This window comes from Eretmochelys imbricata, chromosome 11 (genome assembly GCF_965152235.1).
Source record: "Eretmochelys imbricata isolate rEreImb1 chromosome 11, rEreImb1.hap1, whole genome shotgun sequence".
Taxonomy (NCBI): domain Eukaryota; kingdom Metazoa; phylum Chordata; order Testudines; family Cheloniidae; genus Eretmochelys; species Eretmochelys imbricata.
In genome coordinates, this window is record NC_135582.1 from 47,421,108 (window position 1) to 47,444,085 (window position 22,978).

Here is a 22,978-nt window from a genome sequence, read left to right on the forward strand (position 1 = left end):
AGCGCAGGCCAGGCCACCACTTCCCACAGATCCCATTGGCCAGGAACAAGCCGAAAACCAAGTTTGGGAACCCCTGCCTTAGGAGAAGCTTATCCCCAACCTGGTGAGCCTTCCTGAGATCACTCCAGACAGCCTGTAAATAATGGCTGCTATGACTTAGCAGGTCATACCAGGGGGTGTGACCAGACCACATGACACTGATCTCCATTTTGGGTACCTGTATTTTTCCACAAATTGGACTGGGAACTGTTTTTTGGAACAAAGGGTTCCTGCCATATGGAAAAGCTATATAAGGCAGGGAGTGACATCATCTGTTGTTCTTTACTCCTCCACAACTCAATACCTGGAGAAGCTCAGAAAGAAAAGGTCTTGGTAGGGGGGTGGGGATCTCAAGTTGCAAAGCAATTGCACCTTGTGCCTTAAGAATCTGCAAGCCTGCTTGTATCATCAGTCAGGGTTAAAAATTGCTAATTCATATCCAGTCTTTCTAGTATTTTAGAAAGTATTTTCTAGTATTTTAGTTTGCAGTTTTGTTTATGTACTAGGTAATCTGCTTTGATCTGTTTATTATCAATTAAAATCTATCTTTTTGTAGTTAATAAACTTGTTTTATGTTTTAATCTAAACCAGTGTGCCTTTGAATGGAAGTATCTAGGGAAAATTTCAGCTTGGTTTAACACAAGGGTACTGTGCATATTCCTCTCCACATTGAGGGAGAACTGAGTAATAAATTTGTACTGGTCGGGGTTTTGAGCAGGGCAGGATGGTACAGCTCTGGGGTCCTAGGCTGGGAAGCTGGGGGTTATCTTGGCTGTAGCGGCTCTATTGTTGGTTCATGCAGTGGCTGGCCAAAGCCTGCATGCAACTGCAGCTGGGTGTATCCCTGCCTGTGTGAAAGCTGGTGAGAGTGTAGGACCGGGAGCAGTCTAAAGCCTGTCACAGCAGCACAGTGGGGAGGGTTCTCAGTTACTTCAGATAATTCTTTTCCAGGTGTCTGCCTGGTGGGTCTTTCCCACATACTCAGGGTCTAACTTGTCACCATATGTGTGGTTGGGAAGAAATTTTTCCCAGGTCAGACTGGCAGAGACCCTGGTGGGTTTTTTTTTCCTCCTTCCTCTGCAGCATGGGGCACAGGTTACTTGCAGGTTTCAACTAGTGTAAATGGTAGATTCTTTGTATCTTGAAGTCTTTAAACCATGTTTTGAGGACTTCAGTAACTCAGCCAGTGGTTAGGAGTCTATTACAGGAGTGGGTAGGTGAGGTTCTGTGTCCTGCAATGTGGAGCGGGTCAGACTAGATGATGATGGTCCCTTGTGACCTTAAAGTCTGATCCTGTGAGAAAAATGTGGTATTCAGGAGGTTCTAGAACAAACCCTGTTAAACATTAGTGTAAAATCCTATGTTTATGCTTTTACGATATGAGTTAATTGCAATTCTATTTAGAGGAGATATGATGGTTTATTATAAGTTTTGAGGCTGAACTCCCACAACAGTATGTTTAAGCTGGTGTCACTCACTAATTTCAATGGACTTACTACTGATTTGTACTGGTGTAACTGAGTGGAGATTCAGGCCTCCCTTTGCTATTCAAATAATGATGTGCAACCATGGCAACCGTGCCTGCCCTCCTAATATGACACTAATTAACCTGCATCCCAACTGTTCCTCCTGCACATTGCTTTGAACTTGTACCCTTCAAATGAAGCAAGCCATTTTTTGTAAGAAACAGTTGCATGGAAACTGAGGGGTTTATATTAGTTATACTCTTCTGTTTTGGGGGCAAATAGGAAAGAAAAAACCCTAACACAAACCTGAAACAAACTCCTACCCCCTGTTTCTACAGATTTTTATTTCCTTTGAACTTTCAATTCTTGAGCTCACTTTTAAGAGTAATCCCTGAGTCCCTGCTCACCATGAGGCCCCATCCCCTGCTCCTCCTGTTCCCCGCAAGGCCTTGGCCCTGGCCAGACTGGAAGCCTTAGCTGGGCTGTGGTAAGAACTGCCCAGGGAGTCTGGACCACTGTGGGGAGCCCCAGATCTCTCCCTGCCTTGGATGGCACATCCAAGGAGGTGGGGATACAGGCTGGAGGTTGCTCTCGGACACCCCAGCACCCTGCGCAGGGCAGGTGGAGGGGCCAAGGCTCCCTGGGTGGTTCTTACCACAGCCTGGCTCTGGCTTCCAGATGAGAAGAGGAGGACCAGAGGGTGTGGGGTTGGGGGAAGAGGAGGGGCAAAGGGTGAGTCCATGGAGGGGGTGGGGTTCCTGCATGTGTCCCATGTTTGCTTTTTGAAAAGGTGGTCACCCTACTCGAAACCCAGAGGTTGCAGGACAAAATGTCTACCACCACTACTGCCAGCAAAGACCACAGGGCACCCATTTCCCAGCATTGCTGCTGCCGTGTGAAACAGCTGACAGAATGAGGAGCCACTTAGAGGAGTATCACTGTACAGCTGGGGAGGTGGAAGCATGGCGGATCAAAGGATAATGGCTGGTGTGGAAAGGGAGACCAAATTCTGCTCACAATAATACCTGCACAATCCAATTGTCTTCAGAGGAGTTGCATGATGTGAGAGCACATCTTGTCCACCATGTACATAAAGCTGCAGTACTGGCCCAGACTGAAGCCTCTCTGTGTAACACCTTCTTATTTGAATGTATTTGTTTATTTCCTCTTTGAAATGAGGCTGAAAGGATTGATGAATTTTTGGGCAGGGGAGGTAGGTAAGGGAGAAGAGTATGGAAAGGATGGATTTGGGGCAGGGGTGTGAGCTTGGGTTGAGGGAAAGAGTGAGGAATGACTATACTACTTGGGGACTGTCACATGTATTACCCTCCGACAGAGCCCTTGTCACAAGGTTGGCAGTACTTCACTGATTCAGACCCAAACCTTGTGTTTTAAACTTAATTGAGGCTGAGAGTTTATTAGCATATTCCCTCTGACGTTAACAGGTAGAAAAAATGGTAATGCAAAAAAAAAAAAATCTCAATCACTTTCCTTTATCTTGATGAAATAATTAGCAAAGCCATGGTTTAGCCAGGCATGGGCATTAAAAAAAAAAAATCAGAACAACTGAAGAAAACAGGTCTGACAGTATTTAAATGAATCAGACAGGATGTGTGCTGAAAAAGTCGAACAAATTGTCATTTCAATTTACTGCCAATTTGCTTTATTGTAAGCTTCAAAGCTGCTATTTTAATGGCATGGATTTCAAAAAAGAGAATCAAAAAAGTTCATTCTATTAATAATTTAAAAAACTGAAGTGCTTCTTTCAAGTGGCTAAATGGATTTTCCACTGTGCTACTGAACCACTGCAAACCATAACAGAGAAACAAGAATATTTTTGAACTTACAAAATGAATACCAGGCGATCATCATTTTCCAACCTGACCCTCAAAATTAGGTCAACCAGTTCCATAAATTGTGTGGGTATTCAAATCAGCATTTAGGCATGCACAGATTTATTAGAGGTACCAATATAAAGTGCTGATTTATGTGACCAAATAGAGAATTGGATGCCCTACTTTAGCTCAACTAAGTAAATCCATTTATTCATGTTGAATATCGGTGATATTGTAGCAGAATTTTCAGAAGCCTTCACAATTAATGATACCTATCTAAAAGTAATAATTGGGCTTCCTGCCTCTATTAAATAAATGTATTATAGTCTCATTAAAAGGGCCAAATTTATGCCCCCTACGGCTGCCATGCAACCTTGCTGACTTCTCGAGGGTTGGACGAGTACAACAGAGAGCAGAATCTGGGCACTGTGTAACCATTCCATATAAAGAAATTCTGATACAAATATCTATACTAAAACCACTAAAATAAATAGGAAATATAGAATAGGTCACAATGAAAGGAATTTCAAAAGCAAGAGCAAGCACAATTGGAGAGTAGCTGAACAACTTCTAAAAGAGCATACTAAATTACCACTAAAGCAAAGAGAAATGAAGAGAAAGAGACAGAGAGCACCACTGAGCGAAAGCGTAAAGGAGCCACATTGTGTACAGCCCAGCATAAAAAAGAAGGAAAGTCAGTATGAAGATTGATCAGTCTTGGTAGAAAAGACCATTTTAGAAATACATGTATATGCTACAAAAACTACATTATTACAGTCCCGATCCTGAGACCTGCTCTGCTCCAGTCTCCCAGTGAGAAGCAGCATGGAGCTGAGAGATCTGGGTACTGGAGGCTTCTCCCAGCACTGAGGAATCCTCTGCTGTCATAGGGGCTCCTCTTCTCCCCTCCTCTAGCCACCTGAGGAAGGAGGAGTGGCTGGGATGCACTGGGTCCTGTTGATCCCAGGCTGCTAGCGTGGCCTCTGGGGGCAGCGGGGTGTAAATTCAGGCAGCGTCCAAGTTGCACTGATTTATGTCAGGGACTGGCCCAATCCTTGGTGACCCCAAGATCAGGGAAGCACAGAGGTGTCTTTGCCCTGGGCCTTTACTGACTGTAGCTCGGCTGGACCAGATTCTAGTCCTATATATCTTAAGGCCCTTAGATAACATGTTAATAAGTGTGACAAACATCTTGCTAGGATAAAATATCTATGGGAAAAAATAAAGACAAAAAGTACTAAACTACTGACTCCACATCTCCATGTAAGTGGCATAAAGATTCAGAATCTTTCACCTCTAAGTGACACAAACTGCTGGGGACTGAAAGGTATCAGCATCTGAAAGTTGTTTAATGGCTCTTCTACATCCCCAGAACACAATCACTTTCTTTGTATTCAGTGGCAGTCTAAGCAGAGGGATCACAGAGATGGAACTACCCTTTCAATCCTCAGAAGGTAGAAGCCTCCAGAACAATGTTAAGTCATACTGGTAGAGGCAGTGTGGATAAGAGAATACTCTCATAGCACAAGTTTAAAATCAGTTTCCAAAGCTATTGATCTTTGTCCAGAACTAAATTCATTTAAAAAATTTAAGGACAATGAATGAGAGTAAGTGTGCTCTGAAAGAAAAAATAAAGTCAAAAACATGTAGCAGTCCACCTCAATCGTAGAGATGAAAAAAATACTTTATGTATGAGGTCTGCCGCAACAATTAAGGGTAATTAATGGATTAAAAATCAATGGGTTTTAACTCCCTGTATTGTTAAATATTAACACCCTTATTGTCTATAAGCCAGTTTTACATATTCCATCTCTGAATTCAGCTACATGGAAATGAATTGCCTAACGATGATCTGATTCCAAAGAGGAAATAAACGATTACATGCAAATAAGAAGGTGTTATACAGCGAGGCTTATGTCTGGGCCAGTACTGCAGCTTTATATACACGATGGGCCAAATTGTACTCTCATATCATGCAACTCCTCTGAAGACAATTGGATTGTGCAGGTATTATTGTGAGCAGAATTTGGCTCTCTGTCTTTAGTGACACCATTCCCAGAAGCAATGTTCTCCAGATGCAGCACACCTGCCTGCCAGTGATGCCACAATACAGCTATTGGTTACATATTTTAGGGGTACTTGAATGATAACAGCTATACCGACCGCAACACAGGAAGACTTGTATTTTGTGTGCTCTGCATGCACCATAGCAACTTCCTTAATAATGGAAGACCTCAAGGCAGTCCTGACAATTATCATTTGTGAGATTGTGGCTCGAGTTATTGTGAAATGTCAGTTACAGTTCTGATCATCTCTTTTAATGCCCATTTAAGTTCCAATGCTCTTACATGCTTCCATTTCCAAGGCTTCTTCAGTTTCAGCTAGAATTTAAAGGGCATGTCTACACTTCAGGCTGGTGGTATGATTCTCAACTTAAATAGAATGTAGCCACGAAAGTGGGATGGATTAGTTGCCTTGAGTACGTGCTTAGGGTCTTGGATGCGTACGTACTCGGGGTGGCTAGCCCACCGTGCTGCCAGGATTACATGCTATGTTTAGTGCACTAGCTCAAAGAGAGTTAGCATGAGTAAGTCACCCCCAATTCAACATGTAGACATACCCAAACTGAGGTGCAAAGGAGAAGCTCTACCCTTTTTATTAACTGGAATCATCGTTAATGTCCCAATAGATCTTACCTCCAGTCATCTTTGGTTAAATTTGCCAGAATGTTCATCTCTTCCTCTTGCATAAGTCTGTAAGCAGCACTCACATGATGATTTTCAAGAACAGAACGATCATTGTACAAAATTGCAACATCTGACCTAGGTATAAAACAGGTATGATTAGCAACAGGATACTGATGTTAGCATAATAGAGAGAAAGAGGCTCTGTTGCCATAAAAGGGTCTGTTGATTTAGTTTGACATGCTATTTATTTCATCCTAGTAGATAAAGGTCTGAAAATCAAACCTCACAGATAATTCCTCGTCATAAAAAAAAAAAAATGCAGCTATGCTGGTAATTGAACTCTCTTGCCATATTAGCCACTGTAAAGGGCAAGGACCAGATTTTGAATGTATCATTGTTTTCTCTTTATAGTATGTAATTAATACATCAGAGAGATTAATTTGTGAGGAAAATCCTGAAAAAAGTGAAATTAAGAGGAAAAACAATAGTGAAAAATTAAGCTGAAAGAGAAATAATAATAATATCCTCAAACAACATTACTCCTTTTTCCACCTGTCTCATAAGCCTTTGGACCAGGTACATCCACTGGTATCAAAGGGGCCTACTTTCATGCTTGCACCTATTACATCATTTTGCAATAAAACAGCTAATTCATGAGGTATACAGGAGAAGGGCCCAATCCTAAAGTATTTACACAAAGAAAACTTTCATTGAATTTAAAGGCAGTTTTGCCTGAGTCCTAAGAAAGGACTGCAAAATTAGGCTCTCTTTGACTAAAAAAAATTATAATAATACAACTTATATGATATTATATGTGGCACAGGGAGTGAGACTTGTACTTCAGGTTGTCTGACAGTTCCCAATCTAAAACCCTGTTTTCAGCTGCATATAACTTTCTCAAATTTCAACCATTTGGGCTAAATCCATGCTAGATATCTGCTTCAGGCTGATTTTATTTTGGACTGTGGAGTTAGAAAGAGGTGGGGGGAATTTCATCAAAAATGGTTCAGGTATTTCTCAGAATGGAGTTAGGGGAAATATATGTTCTGCCCATCTGAAAAAAATTCTAAACACCATTTTGCAGAGAAGCTCTTGAGCCTCTATGCTATGGAGTGGGGATTTGAAATGTGCCAGAGGGGGTAATCTTGATGGAAGGGGTTTGACCTGTGAAAATCAACCTGAATTTGACCAAGTTTTTAGCCTCTGAAAATCTCAGTTCATACATGATCTGTAGAGACTTTTTAGAGTTTAGCAGCTAAATTTGCTCAAGATTCCACCTGTGCTAAGCGTGCTCCAGTCCAGGGTTATAGGGCCTTCCTGCAATTGTTCCTCCCAGCTGCTTGGGGCAGCTATGGCACCAGGGATGAGAACTGATCTTTCCTTTCATGTCAATGTCATGTGCCACCCCCACTCCACGGCTGGTGCACAAGAGGCCATTAGGAGTAGGAGTCGAACTGCTCAAAATCAAGCTATTCCAAGTACTCACATACAGTAGAAGACAATATTGTAATGCATTCACCAACAGGGGGAGCTTTGCTACTGAAAAGTTGAGAAATAATATGCAGCTTCTATTCTGAGAAAAGTCTGCTTTGATTACTTTGTATAAAGAGAGCTCTAAATATTAGTTTTAAAGAGTTATGACCTTGCCATCACTAGTTATCATTAGTGGTAATTTGTTCATCCACAACAGTGTGCTTGACAATATGACCTCTTTCTAATAATTAGAAAAGGGCCCAAGCTTTGGATCCATACTTTGATGGTGTATAAATCAGGAATTAGGATTGGTCCCATCTGTAATGCTGACAGACCCCAGTTGTCAGCAGACCGGATCTAACCTGAGATCTCTGGAGCTAAATGCATGAGCCTCTATTGCATAAGCTAAAAGCCACATGGCTCTTTGCTAAGGCTGTAAGAGACTCATCAATCTCTAGCTGAGCTAGGTGCCATGAGTGGAGGACAGAGTTGTCACGGAGTCCCCGGGCAATGCTCTGGAACTGCTCCCTATGAAGCCAGGCAGGACCCTGGGGAAGTCTCCTCTCTGGGAGCAGACTGTCTCCAGGACACACAACTCACACAGCTTCCACCTTCCTGGGTCTGACCTCGGAGCATTCAGCATCCTCTACCCCTCCATGCGCTTCCCACAGTGAATCCGCCCAGGCGGGGTCCTGGAGAAGCCAGAGGGTCCTGCACCCCAACTTCGCAGTCAGACACGACTCTCAGCCAGCCAGTAAAACAGAGGTTTATTAGACGACAGGAACGTGGTCTAAAACAGAGCTTGTAGGTACAGAGAACAGGACCCCTCAGCCGGGTCCATTTTGGGGGGCAGCGACCCGGACAACCACGTCTGCACTTCACTCCTCGTCCCCAGCCAGCCCCAAAGTGACTCACCCTCCAGCCCCTCCTCCTCTGGGCTTTGTCACTTTCCTGGGCTTGGAGGTCACCTGATCTCTTTGTCTTCAACCCTTTAGCTATCACCTTGCAGGGGGGAAGGGCCCAGGCCATCAGTTGCCAGGAAACAGGGTGTTGGCCATTCTCTGTGTCCAGACCCGTGCACACACCTGACCTCTAGGGTTCTGCAACGATCATACACCCTTATCGCACCACCTAGATACTTAAGAACTGCATAGGGGAAACTGAGGCACCCCAAAGTATTCAGAGGAAACATTAAGAACAGTCCCACTTCGTCACAAGAGTGCCACACCAACCAGGCATGGGTTACACATCCATGGCACTTATAACACTGTAACGGAAGACAGGTGAACTACTGTTCTAAAGTGCTCTGTGATGATTTAGCTACTCAGCTAGCTCCACTGTTAGTTAGGTGGAAATGTACCCCTTGAAACAATGAGTACTATTAAAAAAAATCCAAACTAACCACTCATGTGTACGGTATGGAACCCAGGAAACTACCGAAGTAAAGCAGGATTGTAAAGTTTGTTTATTAAGTGAACAAAGCATATCCTACCTAAATAATGACAGTGTTTATGTCCAAGCTCTTACTGATATGGGAAAATCTATGATTTGCCAATCAGGTATTTTTGTGAAGCACACTTTTTTAGATCCACATAGCTAATCATGGTTGTTTTTAACCAGTGCGGAGATTTGACATGACTGTGAGCGTAATTTCTTCTGCCTTTTTGAAGTAATAGAAACATGGAGGAAAGGTGAATAGATCTCTTTTTTTACGTTCAGATCCAATTATGAAGGAAGATTGGGTAATATCACAAAACAAATACATTCTAGTAAGTATTTAACTTTAAAACTCAGAGTTTAACAGCTTAATTTATTTTCCATTTTTGCAAACCAAAATATAAAAGACTAGAACAGAAAAGCAGTTTAAACTTAGAACAACTTATCTTTAGCCAGACTGTGTGAGTGCACCATTATGTTGAAGAGGAAAGGGCTTTTGCTGGTAATTTAGCTGCAGACATAGAATTTGTTTATCATCAGATTTATCAAAGCATGTGTCCCAAAGAACATCAGCTGATTAACCTGTATGCAGTCCTTACACCGTCTATAGCCTACCACTGGCAGGCAGTATAACCTCAGGTAAGTGGAAGAACACGCCTGTTCTCTCTTATGAAGAGTGGTTTTCTTGCCAAAATACAGTGATGGAAATAATTGTTCAGTATTTCAGTACAGCTGAGGAGGGGGCTCAAAGGTGCCTGATGAGCCGCTCTGCACTAAACCAATCCCCAGTTCCACAATCTAACTCAGATTACAGGGTGGGGCACCATGTCCCAATGATGCCCGGCTGCTCTAACTTGTACCGGCTGTGTCCATGGGCCAAGTGATCTTTGAGATATGGAGTCCTGCCCACACCCCTTTCCCAAACTGCAGTGATAGAGAAAAGCACCACCAGATGTTCCCCTACTCTGGGCAATCTCAGCGCAGCAGTGGGTCAGAATCTGCCCTACAGTATTTAAAGAAATGCATCCGATGAAGTGAGCTGTAACTCACGAAAGCTTATGCTCAAATAAATTGGTTAGTCTCTAAGGTGCCACAAGTCCTCCTTTTCTTTTTGCGAATACAGACTAACACGGCTGTTACTCTGAAGGAAAAAGATAGCTTTTTCTATTGTTAAAACAAAGCAATCCCTACCCAACATACTTTTAAATGATATAGTCATTTCAGCAATAATAGACTTAAGTCAATTATTAATTATTATTAAACGTCTCCATATGCCATATCATGAGAGGCCCATCCCCACCCCACTTTGGGATTAAGGAAGAAAGGGCATGCTATACGTTTTATACCTTTTTTTCTAGTGCAATAGCATTAGATTTCCACTTACAGTGTTTTTCATTTGTAGCTCTCAAAACATTTTTTAAAGCTGGGTAAATACCCCCATTTTACAGTGAGGAAACCTGAGGAAAAGCAAGGCAATGGCAGCGCCCACACTAGAACACGGAGCTTCTGGCCTCTCAGTCCAGTGCTTTCTCCATTGGACTACACTGTACACAGCATGGATACTTTCAAAATAGGCAGAGAAAGGCACCTCAGACTCCCCGCCTAGAAGCCGAACTGCCATTTCTGTCTTTGAAAATGTCGCCGTGTCCTAAGGATCTTGCAACTTAATACAAACAAATATGACACCCCAAATAACAGTTCAGATGGGTTTGGAGACATTGCTGGAGGGGAAGCAGCATTTAAGGAGGGATATGAAGGAGGGCAAGGAGGGTGTCTGGGGACTGGGAGGCCTACTTCAAATATACGACCAAATGGGATACTATAAAGGAGCTAAAAGAAAAGGAGGACTTGTGGCACCTTAGAGACTAACACATCTATTTGAGCATAAGCTTTCGTGAGCTACAGCTCACTTCACGGGATGCATTCAGTGGAAAATACAGTGAGGAGATTTATATACATAGAGAACATGAAACAATGGGTGTTACCATACACACTGTAAGGAGAGTGATCACTTAAAATGAGCTATTACCAGCAGGAGAGTGGCCGGGACGGGGGTGGGGGGAAGAAAACCTTTTGTAGTGATAATCAAGGTGGGCCATTTCCAGCAGTTTACAAGAATGTCTGAGGAACAGTGGGGGGTGGATGGGGGGAATAAACAAGGGGAAATAGCTTTACTTTGTGTAATGACCCATCCACTCCCAGTCTCTATTCAAGCCTAAGCTAATTGTATCCAGTTTGCAAATTAATTCCAATTCAGCAGTCTCTCATTGGAGTCTGTTTTTGAAGTTTTTTTGTTGAAGAATTGCAACTTTTAGGTCTGTAATCGAGTGACCAAAGAGATTGAAGTGTTCTCCGACTGGTTTTTGAATGTTATAATGTTATAATTCTTGACTGACCTCTCCAATGCATCATCAAGGATCTACAACCTATCCTGAAGGACGACCCATTACTCTCACAGATCTTGGGAGACAGGCCAGTTCTTGCTTATAGACAGCCCCCCAACCTGAAGCAAATACTCACCAGCAACCACACACCACACAACAAAAACACTAACCCAGGAACCTATCCTTGCAACAAAGCCCGTTGCCAACTGTGTCCACATATCTATTCAGAGGACACCATCATAGGGCCTAGTCACATCAGCCACATGATCAGAGGCTCGTTCACCTGCACATCTACCAATGTGATATATGCCATCATGTGCCAGAAATGCCCCTCTGCCATGTACATTGGTCAAACTGGACAGTCTCTACGTAAAAGAATAAATGGACACAAATCAGACATCAAGAATTATAACATTCAAAAACCAGTTGGAGAACACTTCAATCTCTTTGGTCACTTGATTACAGACCTAAAAGTTGCAATTCTTCAATAAAAAAACTTCAGAAACAGACTCCAACGAGAGACTGTTGAATTGGAATTAATTTGCAAACTGGATACAATTAACTTAGGCTTGAATAGAGACTGGGAGTGGATGGGTCATTACACAAAGTAAAACTATTTCCCCTTATTTATTCCCCCCTACCCCCCCCCCCCACTGTTCCTCAGACGTTCTTGTCAACTGCTGGAAATGGCCCACCTTGATTATCACTACAAAAGGTCCCCCCCTCCACTCTCCTGCTGGTAATAGCTCACCTTAAGTGATCACTCTCTTACAGTGTGTATGGTAACACACATTGTTTCATGTTCTCTATGTATATAAATCTCCCCACTGTATTTTCCACTGAATGCATCCCATGAAGTGAGCTGTAGCTCACGAAAGCTTATGCTCAAATAAATGTGTTAGTCTCTAAGGTGCCACAAGTCCTCCTTTTCTTTTTGCGAATACAGACTAACACGGCTGCTACTCTGAAACCTGTAAAGGCGCTACTAAGCCAGAAATAAAGGGAGTGGGTACAAAGGATAACGAGAAGAGAGAAGGCTCAGAAATATTCTGTACAACTGGCATCCTTGTCAGTCAGTGTTCCAAGAATTTTGCAATGACCCCTCACAGAGCGGTCAAATGTGAAGATTTCACTTTAAAGATATGCAACCAGATCCTGTGATCCTTATTCTCACATGCTGTCCTTCCTTGCTCAGAGGAGTAATCTCATTAACTGTATCAAAGCCAAGGAGGCTACTCACATGAGCAAGTATGACGTGGGTAACTAAGGGTTGCAAAGCTGACTACCACCTGCATCCAAAGAAGTAAAACATTTTAGGAAGCAGAACTTTAATGTTCACAGCAAAGCCAACTTTTGAGAAATTGCTGGTCAGGTGAAGCATTTCCTGCTGAATGAGTGCCAAGAATTCTTCCCTCTCTTCTTTAATGTACTAAGGTACTTTCTTGACCCCACCCAGTGGCACTGAGCCTTGCAGCTGTGATCCAAAGGGTATGAACATCAGATCTTTGACGCTAAATTGCCTTCCTTTTTCTCCTAGATCGGGCTGCAACAGCTGCATTCAGACATGATATCATAAGATGAAGCATGCTTACCTTGTCTGAATATGGAAATTGTTTGTGGTCCCAGTATGCTCGTAATCATGGACTGCAGCTGCGAAGATCATAGCTAAGATTTCCAGTTCTGTGAGCCAGTGCTAGTGAATAAAAGCAAAAACCAGTCACATTTTATACAACACCTTAACTGTGATATTACATTATTGAAAATGTTTCTATGTGTAGCTTAATTAAACCTTACTTTTCTTTTCCTATTGAGTCATAAAATCTTGAACATTGCACACTACAATGTCTCCTTCAGCTTCTGTTGACTTAATTGGGACCAGGATGGGCCATTTATGTGCAACAGCAAAGTAAAACTTTTATGTTAAAAAAAATTAAGTAAATTGTTATTATTTGATAAAAGCTTGTGTGATAAATTTGGCAGAGGTTTTGAACATGAGGTCTTTTGTCAGCCAGCCAATGTTTGTCTCTTGCTAAATTAATTACACGTAAAACTTAATATTAAGTTACAATTGTAATTTCCCACTTAGTGTAAGATTTGACCCGCAGACGAATAACACACAGTGTTTTTCCAAGTACCACATCAACATTAAACATAGACTTCACCAATCCTGCAATATTGAAACTGGGTCATTTTTTTCTTCTTATAGTTAAAATGCTGCCATTTTAGAACAATAGTTTTGTATAAAACTGAGGTCTGCTTGGTACACTTGTGATGCAATTTTATATAGCTTTTACTTGCTATCTGATACTATTCCACGCTGCTGTATTTCTGAAGACACATGATACGTTCACCCCTCCAGTTCTGTTGTCTTGCATAACACATTTACTCAGTCTAGATGAAATGTATTCCACCTAAGAGTGAACTCAGTACAAATCTAATAACACCCACAGATTAACCACACAGAGTCATATTTCTGGTTTGGCCGAAAATTTCTTACACCCATTTTGTAATTTTCACTAAATTGATGGTCTCTTTGCCTTTGATACATACCATACCCACCCACCCACTATTATTATTATGGCACCAGGTTTATATCATACTAGATACAAGTGCTGTTTCATAAGCTGCCTGGATATGAGTACCACACATTGTTTCATGAGGATGAAAACAGCCAGTAAAGATTCACTAATATTGTTAGAATAACATAGTAGGACATGCTGAGAAAAGATAAGACTGTCTGAATGCTGAGACTACTGACTAGTTGGTGAAGCTATGTAGATTTATGAAGAGTACAGTTAAGGAATGAGAGAAAGTACTGTAAGCGGTTCTAAAAATGGAAACAACAACCTCCATAGCATTTTGTATTATAAAAACTAGGCCCCTAGCTGGGACTGACTCCACAATGTTTTCAACAGAACAACTGAAATAGAAACTTAGACATTATTAGTAACTAAATCTAAACACAAAATCTTTAAGCCACTCTTCCCAAAATCATTTTTTTAGCAACCACAATAGTTTCCGGAAAAGCCTTCTATAATTAGTAAAGAATTTCTTGCAAAGGTGTCTATGGACTGCAGACAAATTTCATGTGGAACTGTATGCTGGCAAATATTGTAGCTACAGTAGGGAAGACAATATTCAGTTAAGTATTCAGATAAAACACACATGGTCCCTTTAGGAGATTGAAATACAAAGCAAAAATCTTCCAAACATCTTCCTTTATATAAAACATGGAATGAGGACAAGAAAGATGGTTATGTCATATCTCCACTATGGTGGGAAATATAAGAAAGTGGGAGTATCACAACACATTTAATGGTGGGGGAAGAATATTTCCCCCTTACTCTGAGTATTGTTCACAAGATAAAAAAGAAAACCAAACAAACAATGACTTTAGAATCCCCACACAATTTTCTACATTCCACAAGAATGTGTATCTGGAGGATCAGATTCATTGGTTCCTAACTGTAGATCTGTATTATCTGTTCCACTTGTCTCATCTGGAGTTTAATCATAGAAGACATCAGATAATAGTGACCCTACCCTTCAGTTCAGGGAATTTAATGCAAGGTTAGAGGCTAATTCTCCATCATCCATGATCCTTGACTTTGTATGTCTAATAGACACCTGGCTGGATGAGATACCTGGTCCTTGTTAGCTCTGACTTCTTCAGATGGGTATTCAGCTATTTAAGCCACATTAGGGTCAGGGAAAGATTTTATCTGTTATTTGACTCAGATTTCGGATACTAGAATTATCCCAGACCAAGATCTTCAGTATGAGTCCAAGGATTGGACTAAGATAGCAGCAGAAAGGGCAGCTTCTCTGATTACCTGAAAGTTTTGGATAACAGATTCCATTGTGTGTTTACTCTGGGTAAATTAATGTTAATATGATTTTTTTTATTTCTTGACTTTCATAACCCTAGTGGTCCAATAATGTATGGTGGGTTTTTTTGTTTGTTTTTGTTTTTTGCATTTAATAAATACTACAGTTGGGAAAAGATAATTCTGACTATCTAGGCTTTTTTGGAAAACGGGAAAACATAGCAATTCTCTGGAGGACTGTAAAACTAAGGATACTAAAATGTATGTCTTCTGTAAAAGGTTAGAGGTTGAGGGGTTTCTAAAACCTAGCTTTATTTTATCTTTGCTTTAATCAATGGCCCAGAGAAGTGCAGGGGGAAAGAACAGGATCAACACTTTGCAGTTCTCTATATCAGTTCTACAAGCTACAGAGAAAACACAGAAAGACTACAAATGACATGCCTGAACTGATAAATCCACTCCTGTGGGCACCCATTATATAACTACATCAAAGGTGGGTGAAATATCACAGGCACATGTCAGAGAGGAGAGTGGCAGTGCAGATAAAGGCATTAGAAGGGATGCCTGCTGTGAAAACAATTAGCCTGTGAGCAGTACTGTGTGTCACTCTCACTGGGTAAATAAGGCTGCAAGTTAATTAAGTGACAGAAGCCAAGAAGACAAATATAACATTTGTGCATTGTACTGTCAAGCTCCCCAAAGGGAGGGTGGCACTATCTAGCTATGCAAAGTACTTATATGGCCCCCATCACCAAACATTCTTGTAAATGTATTTATCCTCCAGACACCCCTGTGAGGAAGGGAAGTACTACTCTCCCCATTTTACAGAGGGGGAAGGACAAAGTGATTGGTGTAAGGGCTGACAGGAAGTGTACAGTGCAGAGCTGGGCAAACTTTTTGGCCCAAGGGCCACATCTGGGTATGGAAATTGTATGGTGGGTCATGAATGCTCACGAAATTGGTGGTTGGGGTGTGGGAGAGGGTGCAGGCTCTGGCTGGGGGTGTGGGCTCTGGGGTGGGGCCAAAAATGAGGAGTTCAGAGTGCGGGACGGGGCTCCAGGCTAGGGCAGGAGGTTGGGGTATGGGGGGAATGAGGGCTCTGGCTTGGGATGTGGGCTCTGGGGATGAGGGGTTGGGGGTGCAGGAGGGTGCTATGGGCTGGGACTGTGGGGTTCTGAGGGTGGCAGGGGGATCAGGGCTGGGGCAGGAGGTTGGGGCATGGGAGGGGGTTGGGGTGCAGGCTCCAGGTGGTGCTTACCTCAAATAGCTCCCAGAAGCAGCGGCACGTCCCCGCTCTGGCTCCTAAGCGGAGGCACAGCCAGGCGGGTCTGCATGCTGCCCTTTCCATAAGCACCCCTCCTGCAGCTCCCATTGGCTGCAGTTCCTGGCCAATGGGAGCTGCAGGGGCGGTGCTTGGGGCATGGGCAGTGTGTGGAGCCCCCTGGCTGCCCCTACACATAGGAGCCAGAGAGAGAACATGCTGCTGCTTCCAAGAGCCACACGGAGTGGGGCAAGCCCAGGACCCCGCTCCCTAGTGGGAGCTCAAGGGCTGGATTAAAACACCTGGAGGGCCGGATGCAGCCCCCGGGCTGTAGTTTGCCCACCCCTGGTATAGTGGAACCAGGACTTGAAGCTGGGTATGCTGAGTCCCAGGCTAGAGTCCTAACCATGGGACCATCTCCTAACTCAGCCTCTTATTAAATGATGTTAATACGTTGCAGGGCAATAGCATCAATAGGGCCTTTTTCAAGCACTGACACTCAGAAACTATTATTTTGCCTGGTATGCTGCATCACTTTGAAAAGACCTTTGGCTTGCTGCTGTCCCATTAACAGTGACAAAGTTATCCAGGAACCATTATAATAAATATTTTTAACTGTGGCTATCTAAAACAGGCCTTATTTTATTAAGAACCACTTGTATAGGCAGTGCAAATTATTATGATGTTACACAGGACCAGGAATAGCTATAAAGCCTAGGAGTGTGGGACAGAACTCAATACACCCAAGTGCATTTGCAGTACCATACTTATAAGCTGGGGGAGCATTCTGGGAACTGATATGCAAATAGTAGCAAGGATTCTAATGTGCAATGTATTCTTCCATCCAGTGTTCAGAGATACACTCTGGTGTCATTTAACTCTGTAGGCTGGAGTCAGATTTCTAGTATTAGGGTTTTCTTCTTCTAGTCTTCATATTTATACAGTGGCAATAGTTTGCTAGGCTCTTTACAGGCACATATTAACTAATCACTCAGGGGGAGATTTGAAGTCATTGCTCCCAGTGACACCAGTGGCAATTGTGCCTGAGAAAAGACTGCAGAATTTGACCCTCACTTTGTAAGGAATACTACATTAAAATTTACAATATTGAAATAAATGCCTGATACTTTAGATACTTTTCTAGAAAGGAAATCAAAATTGCCTAGAATGCTAAGGCCAAATTCTCCATTGTCATTGGGCTTGATCCTTTTCCCACTGACAATCAATAAGAAAATATCAGGCACCTATATTACATGTAATCCCAGTGATATAAACTGTGTGTACAAGGTGTATATCAGGGCATAACTTGAAAACCCATAAAGCCAACTCTAAACTTGCTATTTTCACAAGGGTTTTGTACTCTACTGACTTAACAGATAGAAGTCTTACAATATATTATTACCATTTCCTTCCTCATTCTCTGTCTTTTAAAACACAGAGTTCACACTCAGGACTAAACAGTGTCCCGAAAGGTAATTGACAGAGATGAAATGTGTCCATTTTAATTCTGAGTCAGGACTAACAAGTGTCTAACTAACCAAATTTGTAGTGTGGAGATTCCTTACTGAAGCAATGTCAAAGGGCAATAGTATAAACATTGCAAGTTAGGATGAGTGTATGAACTTGCTTCAGCTGCCAAAGCCAAGAAAACAAACAGAAGCATTGGGACATTGTAGTGGTGCAAAGCGATAGCAATCTCTTGGCTGCCACAGGCTCTATGAGGACCAAGTGAGGTTGGGGTGTTCAAGAGTGTAAGGATAAGGCCTTTTCCTGTAGCCACATTGTAAGGCCTAAAGCCTAAGGCCTTTGACTGCAGCCATATTAGGAGAAAGAAAAGAAGTACTTGTGGCACCTTAGAGACTAACCAATTTATTTGAGCATAAGCTTTCGTGAGCTACAGCTCACTTCATCGGATGCATAAAAGTGGAAAATGCAGTGAGGATGTTTTTATACACACAGACCATGAAAAAATGGGTGTTTATCACTTCAAAAGGTTTTCTCTCACCACCCCTTTCTCCTGCTGGTAATAGCTTATCTAAAGTGATCACTCTCCTTACAGTGTGTATGATAATCAAGGTGGGCCATTTCCAGCAAATAAATGCTCAGATAAATTGGTTCGTCTCTTAGGTGCCACAAGTACTCCTTTTCTTTTTGAGAATACAGACTAACACGGCTGCTACTCTAAAACCTGTCATATTAGGAGAGCAGCAACCATTAGCTGAGAAGCAGGAAGTCACATCCTCACATTCCATCTAAATTACATTAAAACATAATATCAGGCTGTTAAGAATGACACCTCATCCTAATAATACCCACCATCACCAGATAAAGAAACAGATCTTAAGCTGGTCAAGGAAAACTTAGGCTGATAGCATTCTGTCTGGCAAGAAACCAATTATCAATAGTTGTGGTTGTGAAATCCCCATTTCTTTATTGTTTTGTCTTTATGATCTCCACTTCTCTATTGTTTGTCTGTATGATCTCTGTCTGGTTCTTTGATTGTTTCTGTCTGTCACATAATTAATTTTGCTACCTGAAAATCAATTAAGGTGGTGGGGTAGGATTGGTTAGAGAATTTTGTTATAATATGTTAGGATTGGTTAGTAAAATTTTAGTATAATGATTGGTTAAGGTATATCTAAGAAGGACTCAAGTTTCACTATATAAACTGGGGTCCAAAAGAAAGTTCTTTGGGAACCAACTCCAGAACACAGCCCTATCAGAGCTGCCAGACTTCTGCCAAGGACACCATGCAGAAACTGGAGTCCCCCAGATGGACCTGATCCTGACTGGCCATCAAGAAAAGTTCATCTGTTTTACTGGGATTGGGAGAGGTGAGCATTGTATGTGTAGAGTGGGCATTCTGTTTTTGGTGATTGTTAATAAATAGAGGATAAGGATATTACTGCGTAAGGCTCTTTCACTAGTAAAAGGTCCTGAAAACCCGCACAAAATTACACCCTGAGCCCTAGGAATTGGGTAAGGGTGGGTACTTAAATTGACAGGGTTATGCCCGAGCCCTAGGAACAGGATAAGAGTGGGTGCCCTATAGTGTAAGGTTACGTAACCTGAGCCCTAGGAACAGGGTAAGGGTGGGTGCCTAAATTAAGAGGGTTAGGCCTTGAACCCTAGGAACCGGGTAAAGGTGGGTGCCCCTAGACTGTGTGAGTAACAGAGAATTTTGTGCGGGTAACAAGGGATGCGCTGGTTCAGTGCAGTCCCTTACCCGTGGAGCCTCAGCAGAGATTAAAACTGCAAAACCTCCAGGGCAAGGGGCTGGTAATGGAAACAACACTTGCCAATTCTTGTGGATGAATACCCTTCCAGGTCACTCGGACATTCTCATCACTTCCAGGGATGCTCAAGCCCAGGGCAAATTAAGAGAAGACTCTCTCTAAACCCTTTTTGCTTACGTAGGGAGAATCATCTGCATATTATAGCCCATTTTCCTTCGCTGAGTTCTAAGAAGAAAGGAAAATGAATAGGTTTCCTAATCCACATATTCAATATGTGCTGCTAAACTACACTATTGTTCCCTGGGGAGAGAATCCCCCCAGCTAGAAATGGCCCCACACCAGAACCCCAGATCCTGATTGAGATTTGTGTCACAGTATGCATCTCAAATCTGTCTGCAGAATGGATCACATGCCAAATCCAGGTATCAGAAATTTGACAAAGCTCTCATTTACACTGTGAGTCCCCAGTTTTGGTTGTGATTATAGCGGTGATTTTCATGCACCCTCTATAGAGACATGAGGTTCAGAGCCAGTTCCCGAGTTTGGGCCCATCTCTCGATAAAGCCCCCTTTAAAATGATTGACATCTGTAGCACCAGTAAGCCTGCATCTAGATACCCACGTAGATACCTATATAATGGTGAGTTTGAGAAACTAAAGTGGCTGAGTTCTGTAGTACTTCTTACCATGATACCAGTATGAAGCATTATGTAATGCACAGTTTGAGTAACATCAGCTGCATGGATCAGATTGTGGTATGGATTTTTGTACTTGCTGTAACCAACCTCCAAAGCTTCTGCAAATGAAATAAGACTGGGCACAGGGATCTGTGAGAAGCAAACATTAGAATAATAAGCTATGTTTCTCTTGCAACAGCTACAAAGTCAATGGTGTAATAAATAAAACGTAAATTAACACACAGTGTAACTCTGATGCACCAGTTCACAAATATCCAGGTGATGGGGCAAATTACTAAAACATAAAGGACTAGAACCTGAATTGCACTGGAGGAATTCACGGACTGGTCTGCTTCTGTTCCCTCAGGGGACACATTCCCCTGCTTATACTACGGTAAATGTGGGACCAGCCTATCAGGGGGAATGGACTGTACCCAGATAGGTGCAGTAGGGGAGCACTCCCCGTGTATGCCTAGGAACTCATGAGGCATTCACGTAACAAAGGTATGACACACAGGATTACTAGTAGAGGACTGATCTTCATATCCTGGCCCCAATCACCTGTCCAGGAGGTCAAGGTTACAAATGGTGTTCCCTGACTTCAATAGCCTCACACTCCCTCAATGTGGGCCTCACATTGTGCACAAGGTAGGGCTGTGAAGTACAGGCACAACCTAGCTCTCTATTTTTTTTCCTGCAATTAAATAATAACTTTTTCCTAAGACAAGATTCCTAGAGATTTTGTGTGATAAACTGGGTTTCCACAATGACAGTGAAACTTTAGTTCAATATCATAATAATGATAAATAATAAAGTATTGTGCACTTTGATACCACACTTTAGGTGAGCATCTCAAAGTGCTTTACAAATATGAAATAGTTAAGTCATACAATATCCCTCAGACAGCACTGTAATGTAGCCTCCTCTAGGGTGGCATGTGGCAGGTGTTTAACACTATGCCATTAAAACAATTTAGAACAGGAAGAGGAAGTGAAAAATATAGTACTCAGCTGAAAGCCCAGTGATGATTTAGGTCCACAGATTGTGATCTAAGCTATCTCAAATGCTCAGGACCACACTTTATGTGTCTACCAGCACAGTGTCTCCTTCCCAAGTCTGGGACATGGGCTCGGTACTAAGTCATAAGGAAGCAAGCTACTTGTGCACTTTTTGCATCACTCTGCTGTGCACTGGGGACTTCTCATCCAAAAGCTGAAGACCTGTTAAGCTTTCAGTCTTTGTCAGGATCTCAACAGCAGCAGAATGACTGTAGACACTATTAGGTGGAACTTTATTGTTATTACAATGACTATAGTCTGATGTCTTTTAAACTTTGCAGTTCTGTACTTCATTTGTTCAATAAAATATACTTTTAAACATAACCCTATTTTTTAATATTTTAAATATGTATGTCTTATTTTTATATTTGAGTCTTGTGTGTTGCTTCTGACCTTGAAACGGCTCATAAGATCATATCTGGTGAACAGCTCGTACATCATGAATTTCAGACTGTGCTCTCCACTTGCTTCATTTAGGGCAAACACATCAAATGACCATTTATCAACATCCTGCAGATTAAAAAGAAATAACACATTCATATGTTTAAATAGGTCCCAGTTAATAAATGGAAAAGTTTAAAACAATATCTATTTCCCCAAAATCACAGGTTCCTTTTACTTCATGTTACTCATACTAATGGTTATTCTAATACTAATAACAAACCTAGATAGGAAAATTATTAGAAAAAAATTCTTGTATCCTGAGTTATATAATTGTGGGATAAACTGCTAGTTGTTTTGTATGTTCACAATCTAAGGCTCTGATCCTTCAAACACACGAATAACTTTATACACATAAATTGTTCCATACAGAGTTCAATGGAACTACTTGTGTGCTCTTTTGCAGAGACTATGTCATAAATACTTTTAAAAAATCATGGTAAACACTATAACATTTGTCTTTTAGGGAAACAGATTACATTCTACCTTCTTGCTTAAGAAATACCATTGTCGACTGTATATTGTAGCTGGATACAACATGATTACTCTTCCCCCCAATCCCAAAAAAGGAAAGAGATGCTGCTTTCTGAGACACTGATTTCTATTATAATTTGGAGCTGATAAAATCATGACAGGTAAATTTTATAAAGCAATTTTCTACTCAAATTTGTCCTATTGTTCTAATGATATCTAACTGAAATCATAATGAAATTGCGATGTAATAAATATAATCCTATGCTATTTGTGAATTTTTCAATATGGCTTTTATCTCTTATGCATATTCATTTCTACAGTACCATATATGGTCATAATACTTTCAGAAAAAGCACCCTAATTTCATCCTAAAAAAAATCATTAGCACACATACAAATATATTGAAATTACACAATGACTGAATTGATTTCACCTTAAATGTTACTATCACTTCTGCTGGGTATGCCAAACCAACCAGGTTAGAGGTCCTTCGGTACATCCTAAAAGAACAAATGCATTATTTATTAGGTGGTACTTATGCTAACTTTTAAAACATTTCTTTTTTCAGTTCTCTTTTATAATTTCTGAATTAAGGGCCTAATTCAAAATCCATTCAACTCAGTGGGAGTCTTTCTATGAACTTCATGGGCTTTGAAGGAGGATCCTGTGTACTACAAAGTGTGA

General features: G+C 41.6%; 1 protein-coding gene across 1 annotated transcript in view; it reads right to left on the minus strand.

Annotated features, from left to right (window-relative positions):
* Positions 1-22,978, minus strand: part of PDE1A (phosphodiesterase 1A) — a 242,230-nt gene that overhangs the window by 42,595 nt on the left and 176,657 nt on the right. Inside the window, exons 4-8 of the mRNA XM_077829867.1 lie at positions 22,728-22,794; positions 21,773-21,889; positions 20,331-20,471; positions 12,914-13,014; positions 6,037-6,162 (exon numbers count right to left, since the gene is read on the minus strand). Of these exons, the coding sequence (XP_077685993.1) occupies positions 6,037-6,162; positions 12,914-13,014; positions 20,331-20,471; positions 21,773-21,889; positions 22,728-22,794 (552 nt within the window). The remainder of the gene's footprint in view (positions 1-6,036; positions 6,163-12,913; positions 13,015-20,330; positions 20,472-21,772; positions 21,890-22,727; positions 22,795-22,978) is intronic.